This window comes from Silene latifolia, chromosome 11 (genome assembly GCF_048544455.1).
Source record: "Silene latifolia isolate original U9 population chromosome 11, ASM4854445v1, whole genome shotgun sequence".
In the NCBI taxonomy this organism is placed as follows: Eukaryota; Viridiplantae; Streptophyta; class Magnoliopsida; order Caryophyllales; family Caryophyllaceae; genus Silene; species Silene latifolia.
This window is the reverse complement of record NC_133536.1, coordinates 10,423,233-10,449,864: the sequence shown is the minus strand read 5'-3', so window position 1 is coordinate 10,449,864 and position 26,632 is coordinate 10,423,233. Positions and strand designations below refer to the sequence as shown.

General features: G+C 37.2%; 2 protein-coding genes and 1 long non-coding RNA gene across 5 annotated transcripts; 2 read left to right on the top strand and 1 right to left on the bottom strand.

Annotated features, from left to right (window-relative positions):
- Positions 1 to 914: 914 nt before the first annotated feature.
- LOC141610977 (uncharacterized) lies at positions 915 to 4,453 on the top strand. 3 transcript variants are annotated; one of them, XR_012528468.1, is made up of 5 exons: positions 915 to 1,133; positions 1,344 to 1,496; positions 2,079 to 2,209; positions 4,116 to 4,183; positions 4,274 to 4,453. It is a non-coding gene; the product is annotated as an uncharacterized LOC141610977 (long non-coding RNA). The 3 variants fall into 3 exon arrangements; XR_012528469.1 differs by lacking the exons at positions 4,116 to 4,183; positions 4,274 to 4,453 and adding an exon at positions 3,496 to 3,882; XR_012528467.1 differs by lacking the exons at positions 4,116 to 4,183; positions 4,274 to 4,453 and having other exon boundaries at positions 2,079 to 3,025.
- A 1,561-nt stretch (positions 4,454 to 6,014) lies between these two features.
- Positions 6,015 to 21,366, top strand: LOC141610974 (uncharacterized). Its single transcript, XM_074429324.1, has 15 exons — positions 6,015 to 6,787; positions 7,016 to 7,071; positions 7,964 to 8,022; positions 8,132 to 8,203; positions 9,113 to 9,196; positions 9,644 to 9,751; positions 11,133 to 11,195; positions 12,387 to 12,467; positions 16,363 to 16,428; positions 18,181 to 18,336; positions 18,989 to 19,066; positions 19,178 to 19,216; positions 20,310 to 20,392; positions 20,676 to 20,748; positions 20,919 to 21,366. The coding sequence occupies exons 1-15, from the start codon at positions 6,141 to 6,143 to the stop codon at positions 21,087 to 21,089; spliced, it is 1,836 nt and encodes a 611-aa protein (XP_074285425.1). The 5' UTR covers positions 6,015 to 6,140; the 3' UTR covers positions 21,090 to 21,366.
- Positions 21,367 to 22,577: 1,211 nt separating this feature from the next.
- Positions 22,578 to 25,785, bottom strand: LOC141610973 (putative disease resistance protein RGA4). The gene has a single exon (XM_074429323.1). The coding sequence runs from the start codon at positions 25,761 to 25,763 to the stop codon at positions 22,833 to 22,835; it is 2,931 nt and encodes a 976-aa protein (XP_074285424.1). The 5' UTR covers positions 25,764 to 25,785; the 3' UTR covers positions 22,578 to 22,832.
- Positions 25,786 to 26,632: the final 847 nt, after the last annotated feature.

The following is a 26,632-nucleotide window of genomic DNA, read 5'->3' as shown; positions in this document are numbered from 1 at the left end:
CCTCTCAAATATATTAAAATTTGATCAATATACCATTAAAATTTGATCAATATACCATTTACTAAACAAATAATTCATGAATCAAGTTGAGTCAGTATTAAATCACAAGGTCGTTATCCATTCCGGTTTGAGTGGAATTGGGACAAAAAAATAAAGTTTATCCATATCACCTCTGAGTCTAGTTGACTTCAACTCAACAAATGTTCTTTTTTGTCAAGTTTGTATTTCATGCTTTTCGGTTTGGGTTTCGAATTAGGCCATTGTTATCTTTCACCAATTTTAGCTAATGCTAAACCAATATTATTAGTTTAGAGCTCACGAACCGGTTAATTGGGTTGGGTTCATGTAGAGTTAATTTCAGTTTGTAAGAGTTCGGATCGAGTTATTTCGGGTCTAGGTAAACTACTATCAAGTTTTTTTTTATGAATAATGACTAGTGTGCAACAATAAACATTCAAGTCGAGTTATATAAGGTCGGGTCAAACACATGTCTTAATTTCGGATTCTCGATCGGGTATGAGTCAGATTATTCTGATCGGGTCGTTCAGGTCAGATTAATGCTGTCAGGTCTACCTTAGTTTATAGATTGACCCGACTTGAAAAGGCTGACCCGAAACCCGAAATCGACCCGAACTGCCGCACCTGAATGACACCCGATTGACCCAACCTGACTCGAATATCACCCGAGCTTTCACGCACCCGTAACAGACCTGACCCAAAATGATCCGATCCGAAACCACCCAACGCGAAAATGACTCGACAAACATAAATTTAATTGACCTCAAAAGACTTGAAATGCATTTTTTCTCGTAATCATTCCCAAAATAACCCGATCCGCGTGACCCGAAACAGACCTGACGAACAAACCTGTAACCCAAAATGACCAACCCAATCTAAAACCCTTCTAAATGTAAGAACTTTGGAAAATATTGGGTTTGGCTACAGTAGGCCAGTGTTCTCGTGCCTATCACGAGCTCTACAGCGTTTTTCCTATTCATTCTCTCCTCCTCATTTTTTTAATCCCTAATCTCAATCTCTTTCTTCCTTACCCTGTTACCCGCCTCCTTCTCTATCCTTCTCCTTCTCTTTCTTGACTCTTCTGTCTGTAGTTAGGTCCGCAGGTGTTGAATTCAGTAAGTGATTCTTCCTTCTCTCTTTTCCATTCACCTGGTTTTAGTTTTTCTATTAGTTGTTGATTTTCATTTTTTGATAACATATACTTTGTACATGCTTTAGTGACGAAGATGATCATAATGTTGGTGTGTAAATCAATTGAAGGGTGCTCTAGACCCTCGCTTATCCATTCCCAGATTTTCACACGATTTTAGATTTGGTTTTTACAGCGATAATGAAAAACTGGAATCATCAACCTTGTGTGGGTCACTTAGGGTGATTATCTTGATCGTATTCTGTCAAATCAGTTAACACAACACCGTATTTGTAACCTCCGTCATTTGCGACACAATAGCGGCCATGCCTCTTTCAATTTCATTTGGGTGTGTCTCTTCTTCCTCCTTTCACATTCATTTATTCAGCCATTTATTCATGTTGTACACCACTTGTTTGGTCTGGAGATTGCGGCAGCGAGTTTATGAGTAATTGTTAAATCTTTTTTGAAATTTTAGGGATTCAACCATCCGTTTGCAATCTTTCTATTTTGACTAGGATTGAGTAATGAAACTAGGATTGATTAATGGATATGAAACATTGATATCATCTGGCTGAAAATATAGGTGTTGTGTACTCGATTCGCTACGTCAAACACGTATTTTCCTTTCTTAGTTTATGTTCCATAACCTGAGTTATGCCAACTGAGTACTTGGTGAGTCTCAATTTATGAGAGATGAAAATATGTTGAGTAGTTGAGGAAATATGTTGGTTACCTACTTAGTCTTTGACATCTTGCAACGAGTACGATTTTTTTGATGATTTTGTAGCGGGTTTAATTTCCGAACTATGGAAATTTACAGTCTCACAAGCGCTCTTCTTTAAATAGTTTTGGTTTTAATTGTTGGAGAATATTGTTTCTTCCATTTTGCGATCTATTTAAATCTGTTTTTTGCTTTACTATACAATAGCTTTCAAGGAACTGATATTGGATAAGTCTAAGAGTGGAAGTCAGAAGCAGCCAAATAAAGAAAGAAGAATGTGCCATTTTGCGGTCTATTAAGTTTTGAGGATACAATCAGAAGCAACTATCATCCCTCAGGTGCGTTTTTTCCTTGATGATTGATTCATGTATTATTGTGGATCGTGCCAAACTATCGGCCATAGTTCCTTTCTCTGAAATCCCTCGACACAAGTGTGAACTTTGCACTTCTTACAAAAGCTCTCTCTTGCACTCACTGAACACCGTCCCACACTCCCACAATATAAACAACCTGTGATTTGTTTATATTTTTCTTGTGTTTGTTTCTGTATGCTCAATTCATCACATACAGATTTCTTTGTTTTTAAGCCGCTCGGGTTTGATTTTTTGATCTGGAGGTTTGGTTCTTTAGATAAATTACTTTGGTGGGTATTGGGGGTAGGTCTTGTTTAGCTTATTCTTCTTGTGAATGGTAGGCTGAATTTTTTGCTTTATCACTTGCATTTAGTTTTGGTTTATCGGGAATTGTATATTGTCGATGGATATGGTGTCAAGATTGAGAATTACACTTTTAGTTTTGCCTTCTTAGCACTTGAATTTTTTGCTTTTATCACTTGAATTTAGTTTTGCCTTCTTAGCAATATCAATATACATGGATTGTACATGGATTTCTAAAATTAAATTTAAACTTTGGTGTACAATCAACTAATAAGAGTAATTAATCATGTAATACTTGTAAGACGGTTCTTTTATGTATGAAAACACTCAGTTGTTACTAAAAGGACCATGTCATGCTGTAAGACGGTTTTATTCTATAATTTGTGATTTACCAATCTACCATAGGTGCTTGAAAGATGGGTGGTTGAATTGGTTCTTCTTGGATTGGGTGATGATGGGAGTGTTGTTCATTGTATTCATGTTGAAGTTAGTGGCGTATGTGGGAGTTTTGAGATGTTGGTAGGTTATTTTGATGGTGGTGATTACGTTCTTTGAAGGTTAGGTCGTTTTCAATAAAGTTAAACCGGCGGCAAAGATAATCACGGTCCGATTTAGTTGGCTTGTTGTCATAGCCATTTTTTAACAGATTCCCCATCACGGTGTCACCTCAGTAGTTGTAAGAGTCATCCTGGAAAAGCTCACTATTGCCCTCAACACTCTGCTTGCTTGTCATTTTTAATAGTATCGAAACTCCCATATTGATATAAAGGATACACTAAACCCCTGTTCAAATTTCTCACAAAGAAAGTGTAACTTTTTCGTCGTGTTACAAATGAAAAGATCCGACCTTGTTCTGTACGTCATTTCTTGTAATTTTTCGGGTAAAGTTTGGTGTTTTTTTAGTGTTTGCTGGGTAGTACTAATTTTGAAATTATTGGATATCCTTTTGATTATTCGTATCTGTTTAGTATCTACAATGGTGGTGAATCATCCGAGAGACGACGTGGCAGGTTCAATGGTTAGCCCCGCAAAGGAGGGATGATGTGGACTACATCGTGACCCACCCTTTTACGGAACCATGGGACCTGGAATTTGGAGAGGGAAAAGGTTGAAGTAAATGTTCAAGGATATCTGAAATGTAGTATAAAGAGTGTAGGAAGAAAAGGTGGACACTCTTTAAGAAATAATAATTCACGGTAGTTTTACAATGCTTTTGAAGTGAGTATAGACAAAGCTACCGAGATCAGATGTATGTTACTATACGCTTATCGGTCATCTTAACGGCTTTATTCAATTCTAAACCAAGAAAGCTCGCAAATATACCTGGCCATGGACGATGGTACTACCATTGACACTTTGTCGCAGCAAGGCATGGTTACTATATGCAAAATGGTAGCACCATCAATCGGAGCAAGAAGGACATGCCTTCTACTAATCGTATAAAATCTACAGGTGATGTGAAGTGTTGAATGTCACAAATTGTGAATTTGGACTAACAACCTTTTTAGTTAACTTTCTTTACTTCTTCATTAATCTAACCCTTTCCCCTCTTTCTTCCTCCTCATTGCCATCATTTTTTATACTTTAGCATAGGAGCTGCACATACCATTACTGGGGGCAGGCAGGTACCTCAAGGAGCAGGATCCTGCTATAAAGGTTTTATTTAATGATTAACAGCGTGGAATTTGTATTTTTTCACGTCGTTTAAAATTGATCCCTCTCTTACATTAATCACATGTCAATTAGTGTTAAGCCAGTTGAGTGCAGTTCTAAGTTCTAAATGGAGAAAAGGCAGGTGGGCACTTGTGTCTCCAGATTCAAAATTTGTTCAATTATGGTTATCTTCCAACTAAATTTTTGGAGTAGTTTGTCTTTATAAGGACTATTGAATCTGCTCTTCCCCGAGTTAATGTGATTCTATCCATGTCACAGGTAACCACAAAATGCAAGGTCAGGACAACACTTGAGTTGGAGTTATGACGAGTGACCACGGAAGTCGTTTCTCTGTCAATGGAAAATATTTAGCCAGTGCTACTCTTTCGTTTAGTAGTACATTGGGTATGTATACGGTAATGTTGGGGTTTAAGTGTTGGCCAAATACGAAACTATTTAGCAACGGAACATTCTCAGAGCCATTCTACACGTTTGATGTATAATGTGGGTCAAATACCATAATGTTGGAGTGCTATACATAAGATGTACCGGTGAATTATAGCTAATTAGATAACGAGCGAGCATCTATAGTCATTATCTAATCTTGTTTTCGCTAAACAAATATGTAGCCATTATTAACAAGGCAAATGATAAAAACAGCCCCCGGGGCGTTGGTTAAGCAGGAAAATAGAGAGAAAAAGAAAAAAAAGAAAAAAAAAAAAAAGATACTGCAAGTTGTAACATGTGAACATAGACATACTTTTCCAGTTTTCCTCACTCATTATTTACTCCGTATCTTTTATTCCTAGATACTAGCAATTCAACAACTTTGCTAAAACCCCTCCCCTAACCATCGTATGTCACCAACACCTCTCCCACCGCCGGATATCTCAAACTCAAACCCCATATTCAGGTTGCCGGCAATCCAACCTAACCCATTTCGTCTGACAACCTCTTCCAAACCGCTACCACGATCCTCTTTTAATGCCATTCCCGAAAAGGGTTCACCATTCCCTCCATAGGGTGTCAAATGGTTCGGGATTCGGCGGCGAAGCCGTCGGAATCACCCAGAAAAGGTTTAGGGGTCAATTTATCGGCACCGAACCCTAGACCCTTTTCCGGATAAAATTTGGAGTGGGGAAGAATAAGAAGACGATTTGATCTAACGAGTTTCCATAGGATGGTTGTTATAGTTGTTGATGTGGTAACTATGGTGGTTTTTGAACGGTAAATTGAGGTGTAAAGTTCGATGTTTGCGTGGGGTTTAGGGTGGCCGGGGATGATACTATGATAGCCGTCGCAAAGGAAGGGCAGTGAGGTTGTCAATGAGTATTGGCGATCTCGGCGACGAGATTTGGTGGTGGTTGGTGACAGTTGGGACGGATGGTGGTGGGTGGTGACGGTGGTGGGTGGGGTTGTTGTAGTTTAACGGTATGAGTTTGATTAGCAGGATGTCGAGGAATAGTATATTAATATTAATAATAGAAATGCTTAAATATATAGGTATTAATCTTTGTCTGTAATCAATAGTGTAATATTGCTAGTTTATGGATATTATCCACCGCCCCGGGGGCATTCGTTAACAAGATCGAATTAACAATTATTACCTTTCACGTAAGGCAGAAGTTACATGACTAAATATTATATACAGATCATGTCAGGCTAAATATTTTCTAAAAAGACGGAGATGGTCTTTGGGACTCCGCGCGCCTCGCGCGCGGAGGAACAACTAGTCCAAACAAACTCGTAAATTTGAGAAATGCAAAATGGCCCGATCTAAGCCCGACCCGGTTAACCCGTTTGCCAGGTATAGTTTACTAGACAAGTCATTTGGGTCGGGTTTAGCACTTGTAAATCCAAAGTTGTCATCAGGTTACTTGTAATTTTCCCACCTTCCTTCCTCGTATTCGCGCGCCCTTTCAATTCAACAGTCAAAACCCTAATTCCTAATTTCTCTCACATGCAAGTTTCAGAAATGGCAGCAATTCATCTACTTCGTTCACAAACTTCCCTTCTTAATTCATCCAAATTCAAACTTCTTCCCCCTTCAGTAAACTCTTTAATCATCTACAATCAACACGATCAAAACCCTAATTCCTCTCGCCATTTTCGCCCAATTCATTCAATTACCCCCAAATCATATCCCGAATCGCCTCTCATCGACGTCAATGGCGCATCCGAAGAATCAACTTCTGAACCGAGCACTAGGGGCTGGTCAACCTTCAGTTCTCCTCAGAGTACTCCAACAAATTCAATTAAGGGTGTAGGTAGTAGCAGGGAAGAGGGTTCGAGGATTCGAGTGAACTTGTCGTCGAATGTGGCGAAGAGTGTCGTTTCGAGGGATTTTGTAGCGGGAGGGAAGAAAGGGAAGAGTAAGATTCATTGGGTATGTGATGATTGTGGACATAGCACAGCCCAGTGGTGGGGAACCTGTAGATCATGTAATAAAATTGGGACTTTGAAGCAGTTTTCGGTGTCGGAAAACGAGACTTCTGGGAAAATGATGAAGTCGTCTTGGTTGCCTGAACAAATGGTTGGGCAAAATGAGCCGGTTAGGTTGGTGGATGTGAATCGAGGGATTAATCATATGGAATGGCGCATTCGATTGTAAGTTGTATGTTTTGGCTATGGTTATGTTCAATTTGATTGCTTTCATTATGTGTAGCTAGGCCAGGAGTTCAATTATATCGGATTTAGTGTTCGGGTTTTATGTTGATCAGTGGTGCAATTCTAGTAGCCTAGACTTAACAGTTATATTTAATGATGTTATGTTATTTGTAAGAGCAAATATTTTGCAAAATGCTGAAAATTGAGGTATGATTTGGCTGATTTCAGGTCTGGCTTGCTCGGATTGGAAGTTAATAGGGTGCTTGGTGGCGGTGTTGTGCCAGGTACAGATTGAGTGTCTAATTGTGTTATGTTGCCTTTTTTGTGTTCTTGACGAATTCTGGCTCTGTATTTTTTTGTTTATTTACGTTGGTTTACATGTCCTTGGCGCCTTTAACAATAGTTTGAATGTGGAAACTGGTAAATGACTGAGATAGCGTGGCTAATACTTTATTGGGAAATTATTATCTCAATCAAAAGCCTACGCTTATAGTTGAGGTTTAGTCAATGAAGTTATACCTTCATGTTCTGTCTCTCTCACGTGTGCATGTATGTTGTGTTTTACCAATTTTTCTTCCCCCGTTCATCTCTTTCATTACTCGTTACAAACCATATGTGCAAATAGAGAATAGACATAAACATGTTCATCCTACTTGCATGTTAATGTATCAGCGCGAGGCTTCAAGGGATAGTGCAGTTGGTGACATCCCCATTAGACAATTGACTAAAACATTATCTCATGTTTGACTCCTTTCTTTATGGAAGGTTGTGTCCCCTGTTTTCGTTTGGGAGAAAGCTCTTGATTTATCGTACAAGATTCTCTCTTGCAAAATTTCTCCCTCCGTCCCGATCATTTGTTTACCTTTTTTCATTTATAGAGTGTCTTGGTAATTTGTTTACCTTTCTATTTTGGGAATGCTTGTTATGGGTAACTTGATCACCCGCATACATCTTAATCCACTTGTCATCCAATAAGCACAAGTACAAATGGTCCGCTCCTCCCTCCTTTGTCGTTGTGCCAAAATCAAAGGTAAACAAATGACTGGGAAGTAGGGAGTACATTGCTTTGCCTTCTGATTCTCTAGCTTCTAACAAGCTTTACATTATTACAGTTCCCCAAGATGAGCTTGCTCAGAGTGTAACTCTTTCAACAAAATTTCTTGCGATTTTTTATAGGTTCATTGATTTTGGTTGGTGGTGATCCTGGTGTGGGCAAAAGTACATTGGCATTACAGGTGTGATCCCTTTATTGTCACATTAAACCTGCTTAAATAGTTTATCTCGGGAGATTGCGCTAGAGTGCTGCAATATTGTATGTTTCACTAAGTTATGTTCAAAATGAAGATGGCTGCACTTGTAGCAGTGAGCAGTGATGTTGGAGGAGCAGCGCCTGTTCTCTACATATCTGGTGAAGAGGTTAGTGCACTAGAAGCAACACCACCTTTCATTATTCTACTGTTTTAGTGCTGCTAAATTTTAAAGGAGAGAGCGCACCCATTATGCTGGGGGCAAGAATATCTCCCATCCCGGGAAAGGCCTAATGATATACTTTAAGCAAGCGAAGAGTACAAGACAAGGTGGGTAGAACATTTCAGCTTGCATAGTATTGGTAATGGACTTGACTAAAAGAGAGTGAATGTTTGGTTCAAAATGAGTAAGGGATATTTCATGGCATTGAACTTCGGTTTCAATCTTGATCTTAGGTTCGGACGCCACACCTTCATTTCAATTGTGTCGCTTAAAAATACGGCTGATATATTGCCTTAATATGAAGTCGCGGTAATCTTCAAGACCTTAGAACTGGTCGTGCGGCGTGCAGCTCTAATTTGTTTCTATGGCCGTTTTACTTTGATGCTTTTCAGTAGTCATGAAGGGTTTGGCTACTGAAAATATCTTTACAATACGATCTACTCCCTCCCATCCAAACCAAAGGTAACATGGGAGGGAACAAGTTTTAAGAAAATAGAGAAAAGGTAAGGGTAGTATTGGAATTAAAATAGGGCCACTTGTAGCTTGATTAAAAGAGGGCCACAAACATGATGGCATTTTATGTAAATAATAAGGGTGTATGAGGAGTTTTTAGTAATGTTTTTTTTACCAAAATAGGAATGGGTAGTTTGGTTTGGATGGTCCGAATAAGGTAAGTGTTACCTTTGGTTTGGATGAGAGGGAGTATTAGATTACCTTTCAATTTATGGATTCCAACCTTTGATGGCACATCTGACTTTGATTTTGTTTAGTTGGGAATTGTTAATGACATGTTGTAACCTTCTCTGTTTTGACTATTTGAACCTGACAATATGCTAATTATATTTTCTTCTCTAGAGTGTAGAGCAAATTGGAAATAGAGCAGATCGGCTGAGCATCGATACAGAAGAGCTTTTCCTTTATTCAAGCACTGATATTGAGGTTGGTTAGAGCTAATTGTGTCTGTATTTAGTTGCTTCTTGCTTATTCCTCAATTGTTGCCTTGGGACTTCCTTTACGGAAGCAGTTGGTTAGAACTTAGAACAATTTATCACTCTATTGGATGGGGTTTAAGTTTGCTGCATTAAGGCATCTCTTTTTGTTCTTTCTGATACGTTTTTATCAAGTTCTTTCAACAATTTGCTACAAGTTTATCGGTTAATTTTCCCCCCAATATAGCCATGTCGTATAATTGTCGAGACTCATTGCATGCTTAGAAGCAAACAAAAACTTCACCTTTTGTTTTATCTTACACTTGCTATTTTCTCATCAGGTGTTCTATTGATGGCTATATTGATATTTTGAATGGCTGGAAACTCTGGTTTCATTAAATCCTAAATCCGCTGTTCTACAACTGCAAAGTCTAAGGTGTTATACCTTTTCCTGCAGGATATTTTAGAAAAGGTGCAAGTGCTTTCCCCACGTGCTGTCGTTGTTGATTCCATTCAAACTATGTATCTAAAGCCGGTGACTGGAAGCCCTGGCGGGATGGCGCAGGTATGAATGTATGATTAATTGGAACACTAATCCAAATACTATCTTACTTTCCCTCTTTTCGGTATTTTTCTTAAGGATTTATGGACATAATTACATAAATATATCCAAAGAATCAAAGTATGCTCAGATGATTAAAAATTACATTTCTGATTCTTTATCTGCTAGATTTTAGTGTGCTTTACCTCAAAGTACAAGTTTTCTATTAGTATCATCCCCCCTATACTAAAAGAATAAGAGGTTACTAAATTTTTCCCCGCCTAAATGAATTTTTCTATAATTAGATTTCACTATATCATACTATCTGACATTATTTTAAACAATAAATAACTCTATTCCATTTAAACATGGTATAATATTTTTTCAATTTGCATAGACATATTAATAAGATAATCTGATTTTGTTACATAAATAAAATTGCACTAATTATACGTATGATGGGATAGAAATATTTGATATTATTTTAAAAACTAAACATGATCATCACGAACATTTTTTAGCACACACTTCCTAAATAATTTTATTATTCTGTCTTTTGATACAAACTTATACTATAAGTTAGTAGTATTTATAGACATTTTTACTTCTAAAATGAAAAAACTTAGTAATTATATGTTTTTATCTTTCACTTTAACTTAATATCTATCCCCGCTCCCTAATATGTGAACATTTAAATTTTGGTTAATTTTTTTATTTAACATATACGGAGTACATAAGTATATTTATTACAAAGTACTATATCTTATCTGATTGTATTACCAATGTCATCACTTCACGTTTTTATTACTCCTTTAGTGGATATAATAATATAACAACAATAGTTTTTAAAAAAACAGTTTCAGTAAAATCGACAATCTTATTAGGAGTAAAAGTGTTGAACCTTCTCTTTTCTACCTTTTAATACAAAACATTACTAATAGTAAATTTAATGGTTAAATTTCAAATGGAGTTATACCAGTGATATAATTGTTTAATTCTCTAACATCTTTATCTAAAAAACTGTGCATTCGCGCGAAATTTATATTAGTTATTACCAATAATCTTATAAAAAAATCACACTCTCGATGTCCCGGTCAATTGTTGTCCTTTGCCTTTTGGACACTATTCATAAAGGAAGAGAATCCTTAAAATAATTTCCATTGCACAACACCAAATATAGTCATGAGGGATCTTGTTTGATTCGTCTTAATGAGTACGTTAAGATTATCAAAATTTTATAATTTTCACACTTATGCAAGTAAAGATATTTACGAAATGAAATGAGCATTGGCAAACATGTAAAAGGCAAAGGACAACAATTGACTAGGACAAATGGAGTAATAATCATTGACATTTTGATTATAACACTTGAAGATGATTTCGTCTTATGTATATTTTGTTGCAGGTGAAGGAATGTACTTCAGCATTGCTTCGTTTTGCAAAGAAGACAAATATTCCTGTTTTTTTGGTAAGAAACGGGTTTGATAGTGTCACATGGTTTTTCTGACTCATTTTTGTAAGGATATTGCGTACACATATTACTCAACGCTCTACGCTTTTTACCAAATTACCCCTCATTTTTCTTCCACGCTTTTTACCAAATTACCCCTCATTTTTCTTCCTCTCAAATAGTTTTAGAGATCTTTTTTCTTTCCCTTCTTATCTTTCCCGCCGCCACCCGATCCATTACCACCCACCATGTCTTGCCATCTCTACCGCTGCTCCCACCTACCAATCCCCGCCCCCACGCCTATGGTACCGTGTTGAATTTTCTTTTGAACAAATAGAAGGAAAAAAAACACAATGTACTCCGATGTATTGCATGAGAATGTTTTTGAGAAAATAGAGCATCAAATGAAAATTTTTACTATTTAGAGGGGAAAATAAAATCAAACCACCAAAAACATGTTGTGGTATTGCATTGTAATTTCGGCTAAGTTTTCTGTTAGCTTTAACTTCCCGTCTATGTTACTCCAACACTTCATTTAGCTGCCGTGTCCGGTGTCCGACACCTATCTGTCCGACACCGACACAACACTTCGACGCTTCATTTTAGACCCCAAAACTGAAAAATTCTCACAAAATGGCTGTATCCGACACTCGACACGTGTCAGACACGAGTGTCGGAGAGTCGGGGTAACACAGCTTCCCGTCAACTTCATCTTTCTCACCATTAATCTTCATCTTCGTCACTCATGTCTTTATTACTTGGCTCACATTTTCATATTTTGCACCCATTAATTTTTATTGTAAATGATCATCCAATCTTGTTTTCTCGCACTACCCATACCTTTCCTATCTTTCAGTTACAAACCCTAAAAAAAGTAAACTCAGACCTATTTAGAAGTATCCGTCGGACTCGGCTATTTTTATGAAAAATATGCATATTTTGGTTCAAAATGAGGTGTCCAAGTGTCATACCCATGTCCGAGTGTCGAGTGTCGGACACGGGTACGCGAGAGAGTTAGAAGAGTCGGAGTAACATAGCTAGCCAATACAATCAATTTTTAACCCATTCTGATACCACCGCTTTTGGTGGTACACTTGTACCGATTGACCGAGTATGAAAGCTGTAATCTACACGCTCAAGACGGCTTTATACATATTGCAAGTCCTCAGTCTAGCTTTGTCTTACAATATTATTTTTTCTCTGTGACAGATTGGACATGTAAACAAAAATGGAGACATTGCAGGACCTCGTGTTCTGGAGCACATTGTTGATGTCGTTTTATATATGGAGGTTGGTTTTGCCTTCTTCATTTGTAATATTCTCGAAGTTTCTCTTCCTCTTCTGTTTCTGTACTTCCTTATTTGACTTAAATCCTTTTGTTCGGCTGTTTTCTCGCCAAAGGAACTGCAAATTTTTTAATAGTCTCAAAAAAGTATCACTAGACTAGAAGATTCAAATATATAATTCATATCATACCATGGATTAGGCTTTAAAATAGCGCATTACTTGGGCCTAGTGGGTAGAATGTGCATATGTTACTCCGTCGCTTCAGTTAGCTGCCATGTCGCGTGTGCCATACAACACGAACATCGACACTTCTTTTGATCACACAATAGAAAACTTCGTGCAATAGAGCCGTATCCACACTGACACTTTGTCAACATGGTGTTGGAGAGTCAGAGTAACCCAGGAATATGCATCCAGTAACCCTACATTAAAAGGGCTGCAGGCCATGAATCCATGATTGTCAATTGATTGGTGGTGGTGGAGGGTGATCTTACATGACAAACTAGTTTAGGACCCGTGCAATGCACGGGCATAAATAAAAGAATATTTTCAAAAAATTAAATTGAAAATTATAATGTTTGTGTATATAGTATTATATTTTACCCATGCACATTATATAGTAAATACTGTATTAAATTTATTGTTATGTTATTGAATGAAGCTAACACAGGAAAGGGTCTCTAGAGATTGAAAATTAAAGAATCAATCTCTAACAGAAAAATTATACGGAGTACGAAACGAAAATTGTACTCTGCTACTGTTGATATTATTACCATGCCTACAAAACGACCTTACATTTGAAAGTTGCGTAATTAAGACTTTGTAAAGTTGAAAAAGAGTCATTTGTATTGATTTTTCAACGGAAACACAAATAGTTTTATGATATAACTGTTACGTAATTACATGCTGCAATGGCAATGGACTTGTATTCATCACTTGTTGTCCTAACTTGAATTAATATGCATATATTTGAAGCTACACAAAATAATAGGTAAACACAAAGTATATATTGATTGGACACTCTTCTAGTACTTTATCACTTTATGGAAGAACACAAACATTACACCATTGTTTAAGGAAGTCACTCAAGTCAGTATGGCAGTACACAATCTTCCTGCTTGCTTCATCTGATGACAAACCTTCTTACCACTCGTTATCTACAGTTTGAAGCAAAAGTTTTCTGTTACGTTGAAAATCTAAAATAAATATACAACAACAACAACAACATCAGAGCCTTAATCCCAAAATGATTTGGGGTCGGCTGACATGAATCATCCTTTAGAACCATCCATAGGTGAACGTACACCTCAAAAAGCGAATAGAAAAGGAAAATGAAAAATAAAAGGGGGAGCGGAAATGTAATGGAAAGTCAAGGTAAACTTACAGGTTTTAAAATCGAATTTCAGATTTCTTTTATAAAAACTTAAAATTTAAATCGAGAGAAAGATTAAAACGATTTTGAATACCGAAATAGAGTTAAGGATCCGGAATGCCTTAAAAATAAACCAAGTAAAATATATAAGAAAGTGGTCGGTAAAAATGTAATAAAGGAGAGAAGAACAAATAATTTAATTTTTTTAATTAAATAAAAACACTAAATATGTCAAAAAATATCAAATACTAGAAATCAACATGTATCCTTTCCCTCCATTGTGCCCTCTCCGTCACCATACTCTCCTCAAGTCCCAGAAATCTCATATCGTGCTCTATCACTCTCAACCATGTCTGTCTCGGTCTTCCTCTACCTCTAGGGACCTTTTCTGTTCTCCAAGTCTCCGGCCTCCTAACTGGTCCATCCATAGGTCTCCTTCTCACATGGCCAAACCATCTTAGTAGTTAATGGTAGTCAATAAAGAAAAAAATAACCACAAGCTCATGACCGCTATAGGAGTGTCTTGTTCACATGATGATCGATATTTATAAAATTTTAGAAAATAAATAATTAGGAGTGCGAGATAACATTACAATACAGTTTATTTTGGTACAAGTAACGTTACAATACACGATAATGAGGAGACTAACTCATATCATGTTCCATTTCATTGCTCATCAAATTCGCAGCGGAATCGAGTGAGATTCAACAATTGCACATACTCCCTTTTCATCCTTCTCCAGTAAAATTGCTCTTCTCTTCGCACATTACACAAAATTCCTGACCTGTGTCTATCTTTGTTATCTACAAAATTTTAATGTATGTAACATAGCGTAGTCGTCTAATAAAGCTTCAAGTTTTAACAAAGATTGAAAGTCAATGCTAAAGCAACAATAGGAAAAGAATAGCCCATTTCACAGACCTAACTAAAATTATGACAAAAGAAAATGAATATGACAAACCACTACAAAATGCGTAAACACCAATTTAAAAAAATTAATAAAAAATCTGAAACAAATAAGACACATTAAAAGGAACAAAGATATAAATTTTACGGAGTAAGAAACTTGCTAAACGCTAACATAAACAGTAAGAGTAAAAATGACTGATTTTGAATTGGATTCTTCTTAACCGTATTGTTTCTTTTAAACTTGTTAAATACGACGGAGAAACATCAAAGTAGGAGCTTAAACGATTTTTTGAAAGGCCGATTTGTAATTCAGGTTGACTTGAACATAGAGGCCTGAAGAATATATAGTTAGGACTTAGGAGAGCTATGAAGAGCAAATAGGACTCCGCTAGAAGGGTCGGACACATGTGCGTATCCAAGTGTCGGACACGGCTTTTTTATGAAAAAATGTCAAGTTTTTGGTCTAAAATGAAGTGTCCGAGTGGTATGCCAGTGTCCAAGATCGAATGTCGGACACGGGTACGTGAGCTGAAGTGTCGAAGTAACATAGTTTCAGAACCAAGAAATTATGGCAGAATATGGACAGTTTTTTCGGGTTTGGAAAAGTTTGGAGGCCAGATGCGAAGAGATTGGAAATGAACGATTTGAGAGAGGGAAGGCCGGAAGGGGGAGTATATTAAATTACGGTTAAGAAGGTAGTGGGTGTTTGGGGTTTGATTTTGAGATGCACCTAGTTGTACATCAGTTATCAGGAGATTTAGGGGAAATTTTGGGTGGGGTGTGGTAGGAACGTGAGTAAGATAGGCGGGAAAAGCAAAATTGTAAAGATTCTTGTTTTATTATTTTATATAGATAGATGGAATTCTTGGCTCTTCTCACAACAAGGAGTTGCAAATTTCTGTTAATTTGCAGATTCATCTTATTTCTTGAAACTTGGAAGTAAAGGTTACGATAGTATCACAAGAAAGCTAACTCAAGTTTGATCTTCTAGAATAATACGTTTGCATATTTGGATAAATAGCTTGGAAGGGATGAATAAAAAAAGTTATCCGCAAAACCAGCTTGGGTATATGAACAAGAAGATTGAAGTAATTAAAGAGGATACATTACACGCAGCTAACATTTCTACTTCTTCACTATTAATAGTATACACATCCATTAGTCAAATTCCTACGACTGAAGTAATTAAAGAGGATACATTACACGCAGCTAACATTTTCACTTTTTCACTATTAATAGTATACACATCCATTGGTCAAATTCCTACAGACAATACCTTGGAATCAAAATTCTCCGAGTTTCTGGATTTTAAAAATTAAAATTAAGAATCTGCTTGTGATCTACTGATAGGTTGTGTGGAAGCTTAGTTGTCAAGTTCTGTGTGCATCTGGTGTTTCTTTCTGCAAGTGCTGTTAAAATACATGTTTCTGTTGACAATGTGAATGTCATCACCATTTCATGCAACGCCACTTAATGTCTGCTGATGACAAGATAATTAAATACATCAACTAGACATTAGATCTTCTGCGCCCTAAACTTTTCAATATTCTCAGAAATTATGTTGGTATGTCTCTTATTCTGTTTTTTCATACAACCCATTTATTGTGATCCTGCAGGGAGATAAGCACTCATCACATCGCTTGCTTCGTTCCGTTAAAAACCGTTTTGGCTCCACTGATGAGGTAATATACTATTTTCCTTTTCTAGACCTCACCTGATTTTTCTGATTTCGAATTGTTCAGAATTTTATGAATTCTTGTGTAGCGTTTGGTTGTTTTATTATCCATGTGCAATAATGCAACTGTTATACAAACTACAAAACTAATCATTTGCATTTTCGAATCTTGTTTGCGATTTTATTAAGTTTTCTGGTCCATCCCATTGTTTGGATTTGCTTGAATATAGCTTCGTTATTCTCACATACTAATACTTAAAGCTTTTAGAATTTATGATGTTTTTTGGTGAAATGAAGAATCCCTGAAGTGATTGTCTGTTGTCATATGGTCATAAATCGTATCTCAATCATGAATCTTTACTTAAGACATTAGTCACTTTATTCCACTTTTGTTGTCCTACTTTCTATTTGCGATGATTTAAGAAAAAGTTATGCAGAAGGCGATAATATTGAAAATCCACTCTTTTCCTTACTCAAAAGTCAAAAGAGTAAGGACGCAATTATTTTGGAAAAAAATGAGAGGGTGAAGGGGACAGTGGCGGATCTTGAAAAAAATTCTTACGGGGGCCGATCTGGATTAAATCGACTACTATTGTAGTCTTTCCGTTCTAATTTTTAGCTTTCCTTATTATAGCTTCTCAAAAAAAATGGCAAATAAATCATTTGCACGAAGGGGGTATTATTGAAATAATTAAAATGTAGTCAAATTAAATTAAAAGTATAAAAAAAAATCGATGTCTATTATATGGTGTTTTTGTTATTTTAGACATTTTCAATTTAACGTAAATGTAATTCCTTTCTCCCAATGATTTGTTTACCTTTGATTTTGGCACAAAGACCAACGAAAGAGGAGGGAACCATTTGTTTGGTGACAAGTGAACCAAATTGAGTGTTGAGGATCAAATTGTTCATCAAAAACATTCCCAAAATAGAAAGGTAAATAATTGACTGAGACACCCTAATATGATTTGGCCCTGCGCAGGTCAAGGGAGATCCGCCTCTGGAAGGGGACAATAAAATTGGAATAGAGGGAGTACAAAACTAACCCGACCCTGTTGATGTGACCCAAAACGACTTGAATCGAAATTACCTATACCTTAAATGACCTTGCCCAAAATAAACCGGACCTATAATGACCCGCCCTTCAGATCTACCTTAAATGGCCCCGCTTCTCTTTCTTAACCCCATCCACTTTTTCAGAAGAGGGTAAAAATCACTGTTGATTGATCCAATGTTTCTGCTGTATATTTTCCATTGGTTCACACGGTCTGACAGTCTTTAACATTGTGAAAATTCATTGCAAATACTTTCATATGGCTAAACGAGTAAATGCTAGAATATTCATTGATAAAATGTCAAGATTGAAGGCAAAAAATAGCAGTTTGAGCCCGTGCCAACGGTAGCTTGCTAACTTCTCTATATGTTAAACTTGAGATACATGCGGGACCCTCTTAATTTATTCTACTCGTTTTTAAGTACTTTTTCCCCCTTCCAGAAGCATCAATGTGTTTGATATGCTTCTCCTAGTTTTCTTATTGAGCTCTTCCCTGAGCATAACTTCATTGCAATACATGGTACGGAGTAGTATTTTTACAAAGAATTCTGAATGATAATGAAATTTGTTGGAGATTCTTTAGTGAACGTCATCTTTATTGTTTTGCTTTCATGTTATTGATTGGCTCGGTATTCTGAGCACTCATATTCCTACAACAAGATGAGCTGCTTGATTATTCACGTGTCTATTCACTCCTGGTTGCAGCTGGGAGTTTTCGCAATGTCAGTGTCTGGACTAGAAGCTGTCGCAAATCCCAGTGAGATGTTTTTAAGTGAAGAATATTCAGATTCAGAGCACTTAGCTGGGCTTGCTATTGCTGTAATTATTGATGGATCTCGATCTTTTCTTGTTGAAGTTCAGGTAATTTACAGATCTGGTCATGGTTCTAAATATTGCCTGCAACACCGAAGTGCAATTAAGTTATCAAGGTTTGGAAGGTTAGCGTGACCACATTTTGAGGCGGTATCGACCACATTTATAGAAAACAACCGAGATTAGGCCTCAATGACATAATCCAAATCAAGTCTCTAACCAAGATTTAATACCATGGATGTAAGTGTGGCGTGGAGCCTTAGGCCAATTAAGATATCAATCACATTTGATTGACCGTATCCTATGACTCCTCAACTTTGTTGTCGTAATTGTGTCCGACACAACACTCAAGGATGACTATAGAATCCTTACTGGATAGTTGCCAAGTTAACAGTTATCTTAGTGGATCCACAAAGAAATCTTGTATTTTAAGATTTATCTTTCATACAGACTTGCATTTCACTTTAAATAAACAGTTTCCTCCCCGTGTCTCAATGTTTGTGTCATGACAAGTCCATCGCTTGGATATGTTGATACATACCCGTGTCCAATACCCATACATGAGTCCGATTAATACAAGACTGCATCATATCTGTCGGAGCATAGCCTTCTTTTGTATTTTTAGGAAGGATGAACCATTTGCGTCATTTGTATTTGCTTAACCTGAGTTGCTGTTTGGTCTTATGAGCTGAACTTGTAGGCTTTATGTGTTTCCGGACCTGGTTCTACTAGGCATATTAATGGCGTTCAACTAAGCAGGGCTGATATGATTCTTTCGGTATGTCCTTGATCAACAGCTTAATTCAAATGTAATCTAGTATACTTTTGTTTAGTTGTAACCTTCGTGAGTGAAAGACAACTCACTGATGCTTTGTTCTTTTACTTGCAGGTTCTTAAGAAGCAAGCGGGACTTAAGATTGACGATCATGTAATCATTCTTTGCTTATTGCTTTGTCTTATCATGTTCTCTTCTATAGCGTTTAGTATATTTTTTGTACTGTACTTTCTGATAGGCTCTAAAGTCAGCTTCACATCTATTACTCGAGTGATTTGTGAGGGTAAGGTTTTGTACACTGGGACCTTGTCCACCCGTTCATTTGTGAGATCCCTAAAACGCGAGTTCAACTGTAGAATTCGACATGCAAAATCTAGGGTATGTATATGTTAGAATTCGGGAAAACATAGGGGTACACCGTAGAAAATCCCTTTATGATTTTTTTCAATCGAAATTATTTCTAGTCAGAGTTATTTATTTTTTCCTATCAAAAAAAATCTTAAAAACAAGTTTGGTGACTTGGACTCGTACCGCCTTGCCAATTCTAATTCTATTTCCATGGGTTTCCCAAACACCATTGAGAAGTTGAATTCCAAAATTGAATTCCACGTGTTCACCAAGTGACCAAACGAATTTTTGGATTTGGAATTGAATTCAAACATTTTGATTTCTACAACTGAAATCATGAAAATGAAATCAATTCCGCGTTTCCAAACACTACCTTAGATTTGTAGAATTAGAATAGTTATGATGGCACTCGAGCTTTCTTAAAGAGGCATTGACACCGTTCACTTCTATAAAATTAAAAAGTTATGCTGATACCCAATGTCAAATGGCAATACAATGTAACACTTTTGAACCTTATGGAACCTTATATGTTACCTCCTCATTTATATTGTCTGTAATTGTATTTGGTGATCCAATCATGTTGACTTTGTCCAACATCTTCTCATAACTTGAACTGACAATTACAACTTGTTAAAAATGCTAATATGAAAATAGTTGGTTTGATAAAATCAAGCATGACAAATTTGGCATTTTATCTCTTACCTATTTTAGAAAAATAAGTGGTCCAAGTTAACATCATACGACCACAAAAGGCAAATGAGGCAATAAACTTAGGACGGAGACTATACTATTTTGTGATTTTGTCAGCGATTAAAGGTTATTGTCATAAGTAGTAGGAACTCGATGTTGTAGTCATTTGTATACCTTTTACTATTTTTCAATGTTTGGTGTTTTGCAGAGCATTTTCCTGAACGTAATAAGTGGTGTTACTCTGGCCGAGACTTCTGGAGATCTTGCGGTGGCAGCGGCAATTTGTAGCAGGCAAGTTATCACGTCTTGTCAACACATTCCTTTTATCACTTATTTAGAAAGAAACGGAACTCTTTTTTTTTTTTTTCAAATAGTAGCAGTAAGAATATAAGATATGAATATATGGTGGAATAAAACAAAAATGCCCTAATTTCCGCTTCTGTTTTGAGGTAGCAGTAGGTTGACCCAATTACTTTTTCCTTGTGATCAACCATGGCGTTACTCTATAACGCTAGTGATAATCTTGTTTTCATTTGATTGTTAATAACATTTCCTCAAACTGTTCCATCTTTAGCTTCTTGGAGTTCCCTCTTCCTAATCATGTGGCATTTATCGGAGAAATTGGCCTTGGTGGCGAGCTTCGAATGGTAAGCATCTCCTTTTTAACATCTTTTCTACATTAAGAAAAGCTAGTTGCGCCAATGTCACACTTTTTGGAGGTCACTGGCATTTCCGTAAATAATGGAGCTGATTCCTCCTGTCTCGTAATTTTTGTTGTTGAAGATGTATTTGGTTGTAAATCATCACTTAATTGCAGGTTTCGAGGATAGAAAAGAGAGTTACTACACTAGTGAAACTTGGATATAAGAAGTGTGTTGTTCCCGCTTCGGCTGAAAAAGCACTAGAAGCCATCAGCTCTGAAATTCAGATAGTCGGCTGCACGAATTTGAAAGAAGTCATTGATAAGGTTTTCAGGAGACTAGATTGACTACATATACTGTGACATACTCAATACTTAAACTGTATCATTAGGTTAACATATGTAAATATATGGACAAGTATGCGGTATGTCCAGATGTATCTCAATTCTCGAGCTATGAACCAAAGCTTTCAATTTGATTCAGCAGAGAAAGATAGGAGCAAGGAAGGCTGGCCCTTGACAGTATTCGGGGGTGGGAAATTTTTTGTCGAAAAATATCAGCAATTCACTCCCACTAAATTTTGGAACTAGTATTACCTATCTGTGCCGTATTTTGAAGTTTTGCTGATAACTTGTCATTTATATTCATGCTCTGAGAATACACGACTTAAAATGATGGCGAGGTAGTAAACAATTCGCCGTGTACTAAAAATGAATCCAATCAGAAGAAAATTATGACCCTTATAAGAGTAAAGTAGTTATCAAAAGAACCGTTTTAAGTTTACGGGTGGTAAACACTAATTGTGCAGGGTGCAAACTTCTAAGTTCTACCACAACTTCCATGACAAAAAATAGAGGTTAAAGTATAAAAAGATTATGAGAGATCTTAAATTAAGACGGTCTTAAGGCTTAAGCAAGACTAAATCTATTCAAATATTTTGTAGCTGTATATGTAGTGTGTATAATACAAGTTATCAACCAACATCGACTATGGTAGTTAATTTCTTCAAAACTGGCAGCTATTTTTGTTTTTCTACGATATACCCCCTCCATTTTAGAAATCATCTTATATACCTCTCTACTTGTTTAATTAGTCTAATCAAATCGTATAACTCCTTACAGCTTCACATCTTTCTCACATGGATTATCATATTCAGGATGATTGTGGGGTTGTGTTATGGTGGCCGTGAGGTGGCTGTAAGACGTATGTGAGTTGGGCAACATCGATTGTTGGAGGGCGATATGATCGTGATGGTGGCGATGCGGTGAGGGAGGACGGTTGAGTAAGTATTTGGAAGATAATTAAGAACGGGGGAGGGGTCAGGTAACTCACAAAAAAACAAAGAAAAATGATGTAAATTAACCAGTTAAACTGGTAGCCAGTCACTCAGATTGTTATGGAGAGGAGGGAGGTAATGGTATGGTTTATTATGAGTTAAAATAAAATTTAGATTATTATGAAAAGACGATTAATAGATTGGATTATTCTTATGAAATAACCCATTCAATTACTGCAAGTAATATTCTTCCATTTCCCTTATGATATCATACCCCTTGCCATTGTATATTATTAGCAAGGGGAACATCCCATGTGTACTTTAGCCAATTCAGTAGGTCTCCCTTGCGACGGGTCGGATATTGCGACGGGTATTATGTGAGTGGAAATGGGTAGAGGGGACAAGGTGGACACCCACCCCATGTGCTTTGTCTCACCCTTATGGGTTTTTTTGTGAGATGATATGGTATCCGTCGCAAGTTTGCGACGGATACCCTCCGTCATAAGGGAGAATTTGTGTAGCCAATTAGTCATACTAAACAACGAGAGGGCGGATTATGTTTGTTTGCAAATTGCAAAGAAGAAAAAATTCATTCAACAAAAAATTGGAGGGTACAATATACAAAAAAAAAAAAAAAAAAAAAAACTCAAATAACGACAATATAAATAAGATGGAGTGTGTATTCTTATTTCTTCCTATCATTTGTCTACCAAAGTCAAATACCAATTAATGTCACTTAACTTAAGATCTCATAAAATAATAATCGGATTCACGTAATAATGTACGGAGTATAAGATAGAGTGCACACCATTCTCTACTGAAAGGAAAGACGTGAGATGTGTTGGATGAGGGGCCAGTCCTCCCCATTCGGTTTTTGGCATCTTTCTTTGAGACTCTCGGAACACCCTCCAATGTAAAGATCCTGGAGAGAGGTGAGTTTGGGCATCCATTTTGGCATGGATTTCAGTTTGGGACACCACCCAATGTCAAGATATTGGAGGGAAGTGCAGTACTGTAACCCCTCTGGCAATTCCTCCATCTCTTTCGTATATTTTAATCCAGTCAATTCCAAGTGTTGAAGGGTAGCAGCAAGGTTATGCCATGACATCCCACCCAACTCCACTTTTGGACATTCTATTATATACAAACTCTCCAAGGCAGAAAGATGCTCCAACCATCCTCTTATGCTAACAAGTTCCGGGCAAAAGTTGATGTGTAGGTTTCGCACGGAAGACAATAAATATGTCGGAAACTCATTTACTTCTCCCAACCTCTCCATTCTCTTATCAGACTCTATTTCTATCTCTGAAAGAAACTGAGCGTACTCAATTGGCGTTGATTTCAGCCACTCCAAGTTGTTGATGTCCAGTCTCTTCAATTTGGGACATGACAAGGGACGAGGTGTGCACCTCATATCTCTTCTGGAATCATATATTTTGAGCTCTTCGAGTTGCGGACATAAAGGAACAAACATCATATTTTCACAATATTCTATACTGAGATTTTTTAGTTGAGGAAAACAGGGAGATGATTCCCACTCTACTTGTCCTTCTCGGCTGCTCCTACTCTCACTAGAGTTGACCATGTTCGACCCTGATTCTGATCTCCGCCACCACCCTTTTAACTTAGGCAACTCATCAATCTCCAGGAAATCGAGGCAGGGAAAGAAGGATGATCCTTCATCCGAGACAAGTGTTTCTGAGTCCGCCACATATTCCATATTCGGCAAATTCGAAATCTGTAGCGTTTTAAGGTGGGGCAGTTTCCCAATTTGCCAAGGCAGATAGAGAAGCTCACTGCAATCTACGATCCGCAAAGTGACAAGATTAGGGAAATCAAACAACGCCGAGTTATCCGCCCTCCCTGGCCATCTCGGTATTGTCTCCCCATGATACCCCTGCAACTCCAATGCCTTGACATCACGATGAGGCTCCATCTCTTCCAGCAATGCTTGCTCAGACTCCTTGCTTCCATACTCCTCTCCCTCTCGAAACTCAATAACAATCTTCTGTAGGTGTTCCTTACTCCTTAAGTAGCCTCCCCCACCATGTTCTTCCTTCACAAATTTTGCATTTTTAAATACTGCTAATTCAATCATCAAATCCCCTTTCAATTTGTTCAGGTGCTTTAGGTCTACCAACCCATTAAAACATAGCTTTGAAGCTGATCTTATTCGCCCACCCACCACAAATTGGCATAGAGTGTGGAGCTTGGTCAACATACCTATGCCTGCCGGCATTGGCACATATCTCAGTGCAAAACAGCCACCTATATCTAAGGTGCTTAGATCAACTAGCTTGCTCACATCATCTGGCAATTGTTCTAAATGGTAGCAAGAACGTAAATTCAAAGTTTGGAGATTTACTAGCTTTGTTATTGACTTGGGAAGAACTTTCAGATAACGATTGTATGAGAGGTCTAAACTCCTCAGATGCAACAGTTTACCTATTGATTTTGGTAAACTTTTGGCATCTGATTCACTCAAATCTAAAGACCTTAAGCATGTCCATTTCCGTATTGATTTACTTGCTCGTAGTTGGTCCACTCTACACTCCAGATCAAAACGACCCTTGATTTGAAGGCAAGTACGAATATGAGTATTATTGAAGATATGTTGTGCATAAGCTTTACTCACAAAAGAGAGATGGCGAACTCTTTTACCCACACTAGAAGTATCAAAACTGAACCTGAAAATCTCTTCGCCCGCTACTTTTTCAGCAATATCATGCAAGAGATCATGAATCTTAAACGACTTAATCCCCCCAAATTCATCGTCGCATATATCTTGGAAAAAACACCTCTGAAGCAATATAAGAAAGTATTTTTCGCCCAAAGTCTCTGAGTTAATGTAGCCTTGTGCCATCCAAAGCTGAAACAACATTTGCTTACTAATTATCCAATCCTTGGGAAAGATAGCACAGTACGCAAAACAAGTCCTCAAGGGAAGGTTAAGTTGATCGTAACTTAACTTCAATATGCGGGTCATCATGGCATCATTACTCTCACTAAGACAGTCTAAGCCTTTGACGTGAAATGATAACCACTCAGACTTGGATTGACCACGCAGAAGACTTCCTACTACTCTAATAGCAAGCGGGACATTGGTACACTTTTTTACAATCTCTTTGCCAAGTTTAACCAATTCTTCATCTCTTTCTTCTCCTTGAAACGCCATCCTTTCGAACAAATGCCATGACTCTGGTTCTGTCAAACCTTGCAACACATGCACTCGATCAGTTCCAATCATTTGGGCCGTCGTTTTCGAGCGTGTAGTTACAATTATCCAACTCCCTCTCCCCCCTACGTTCAAAAACCCTTTGAACTTCTGCCATTGATCATAACTTTCAGTCCACACATCATCTAACACGAGCAAGTATTTTTTCCCTCCAAGTTGCTCCTTAACTTCATTATGTATGTCCTCCAAAGACGTTTTATCACTAACAGAGAATCCTTTCACCACCTTCGCTAAATGCCCTTTCAAGTTCAACTGTTGTTGATCCTGATCAGCAATGCAAGTCCATCTCTTTAGTTGGAATGCCTCAGTGATCCTAGGATCGTTAAACACAAGTTGGGCAAGAGCGGTTTTTCCCAAACCTCCCATCCCCATAATGGAAAGCAAAGAAACATTTGGGTGATCAACATTAACAGAACCCAACAACACACCTACAATCTTCTCCGCATCATCCTCCCTCCCGATGATTACATCAGACAAACAAGAAGAAGTCTCCTCCTTTGTAAATTTCATAGGTTTATACTCAATCTTAAGATTAAAGTTATTAGTGTCGTGCCCTCCGACCACCCCGCTCCGGCCAATTCGACGACCCCACAACCACCTCTTCAAGAACACTACATTAATATCAAAAGCTAAACCCTATTTGTAAAAAAACCTTTTATTAATTAAATTAATTAAAAGATGGTATTAGTAAAATTATTGATAAAACAGGAGAGATTATGTGTGGTATGTTCAAACTACGATCCAAAATTGTCGAGTTATTAATGAATTGGTTAGCTAATAAGTAGAGTGATTTGATAAGCAACTTTTTCTAACTAATCACCATATGGTGGTAAGTACTTCCTCCGTTCCATTGAATTGTTTACATTTGTTTTTTGGACACTAAAGAATATCATTGTTAACCCACTTAACCGAGTGCATTATGAATATCAATTTTTTATAATTTTTAATGATATGCAACTAAAGATATTAAAACAAGTATTGACATACGTGTATAAAGCAAATGTAAACTATCATATGGAATAGAGAAAGTAAAAAATAGAGTGATTTGATAAGCAATAATAGAGAGGGCAAGATTTCAATAAATGGATAAGCAATAATAGAGAGGACAAGATTTCATAACTTGTTTTGTAAAATTTGTTGACTTGGTAAAGACTTTTGTCATTGAAATGTCAATGCCAATTGCCAAGTAGGCCAGTAGGACTGGCGTTCCGTTAGATTATTAAATCGGCTCGTTTACACCCACAGGGAAGTACTTCTAATTGTTAATTCTACAAAGGTAACAGCTAAAACTTCGAACCCATATTCTTATTTCAAACCGTTATATCCGTCTGAAATTATCAGACCGATATTATTTCCTCTCACAGAAAACCCATTTGGGG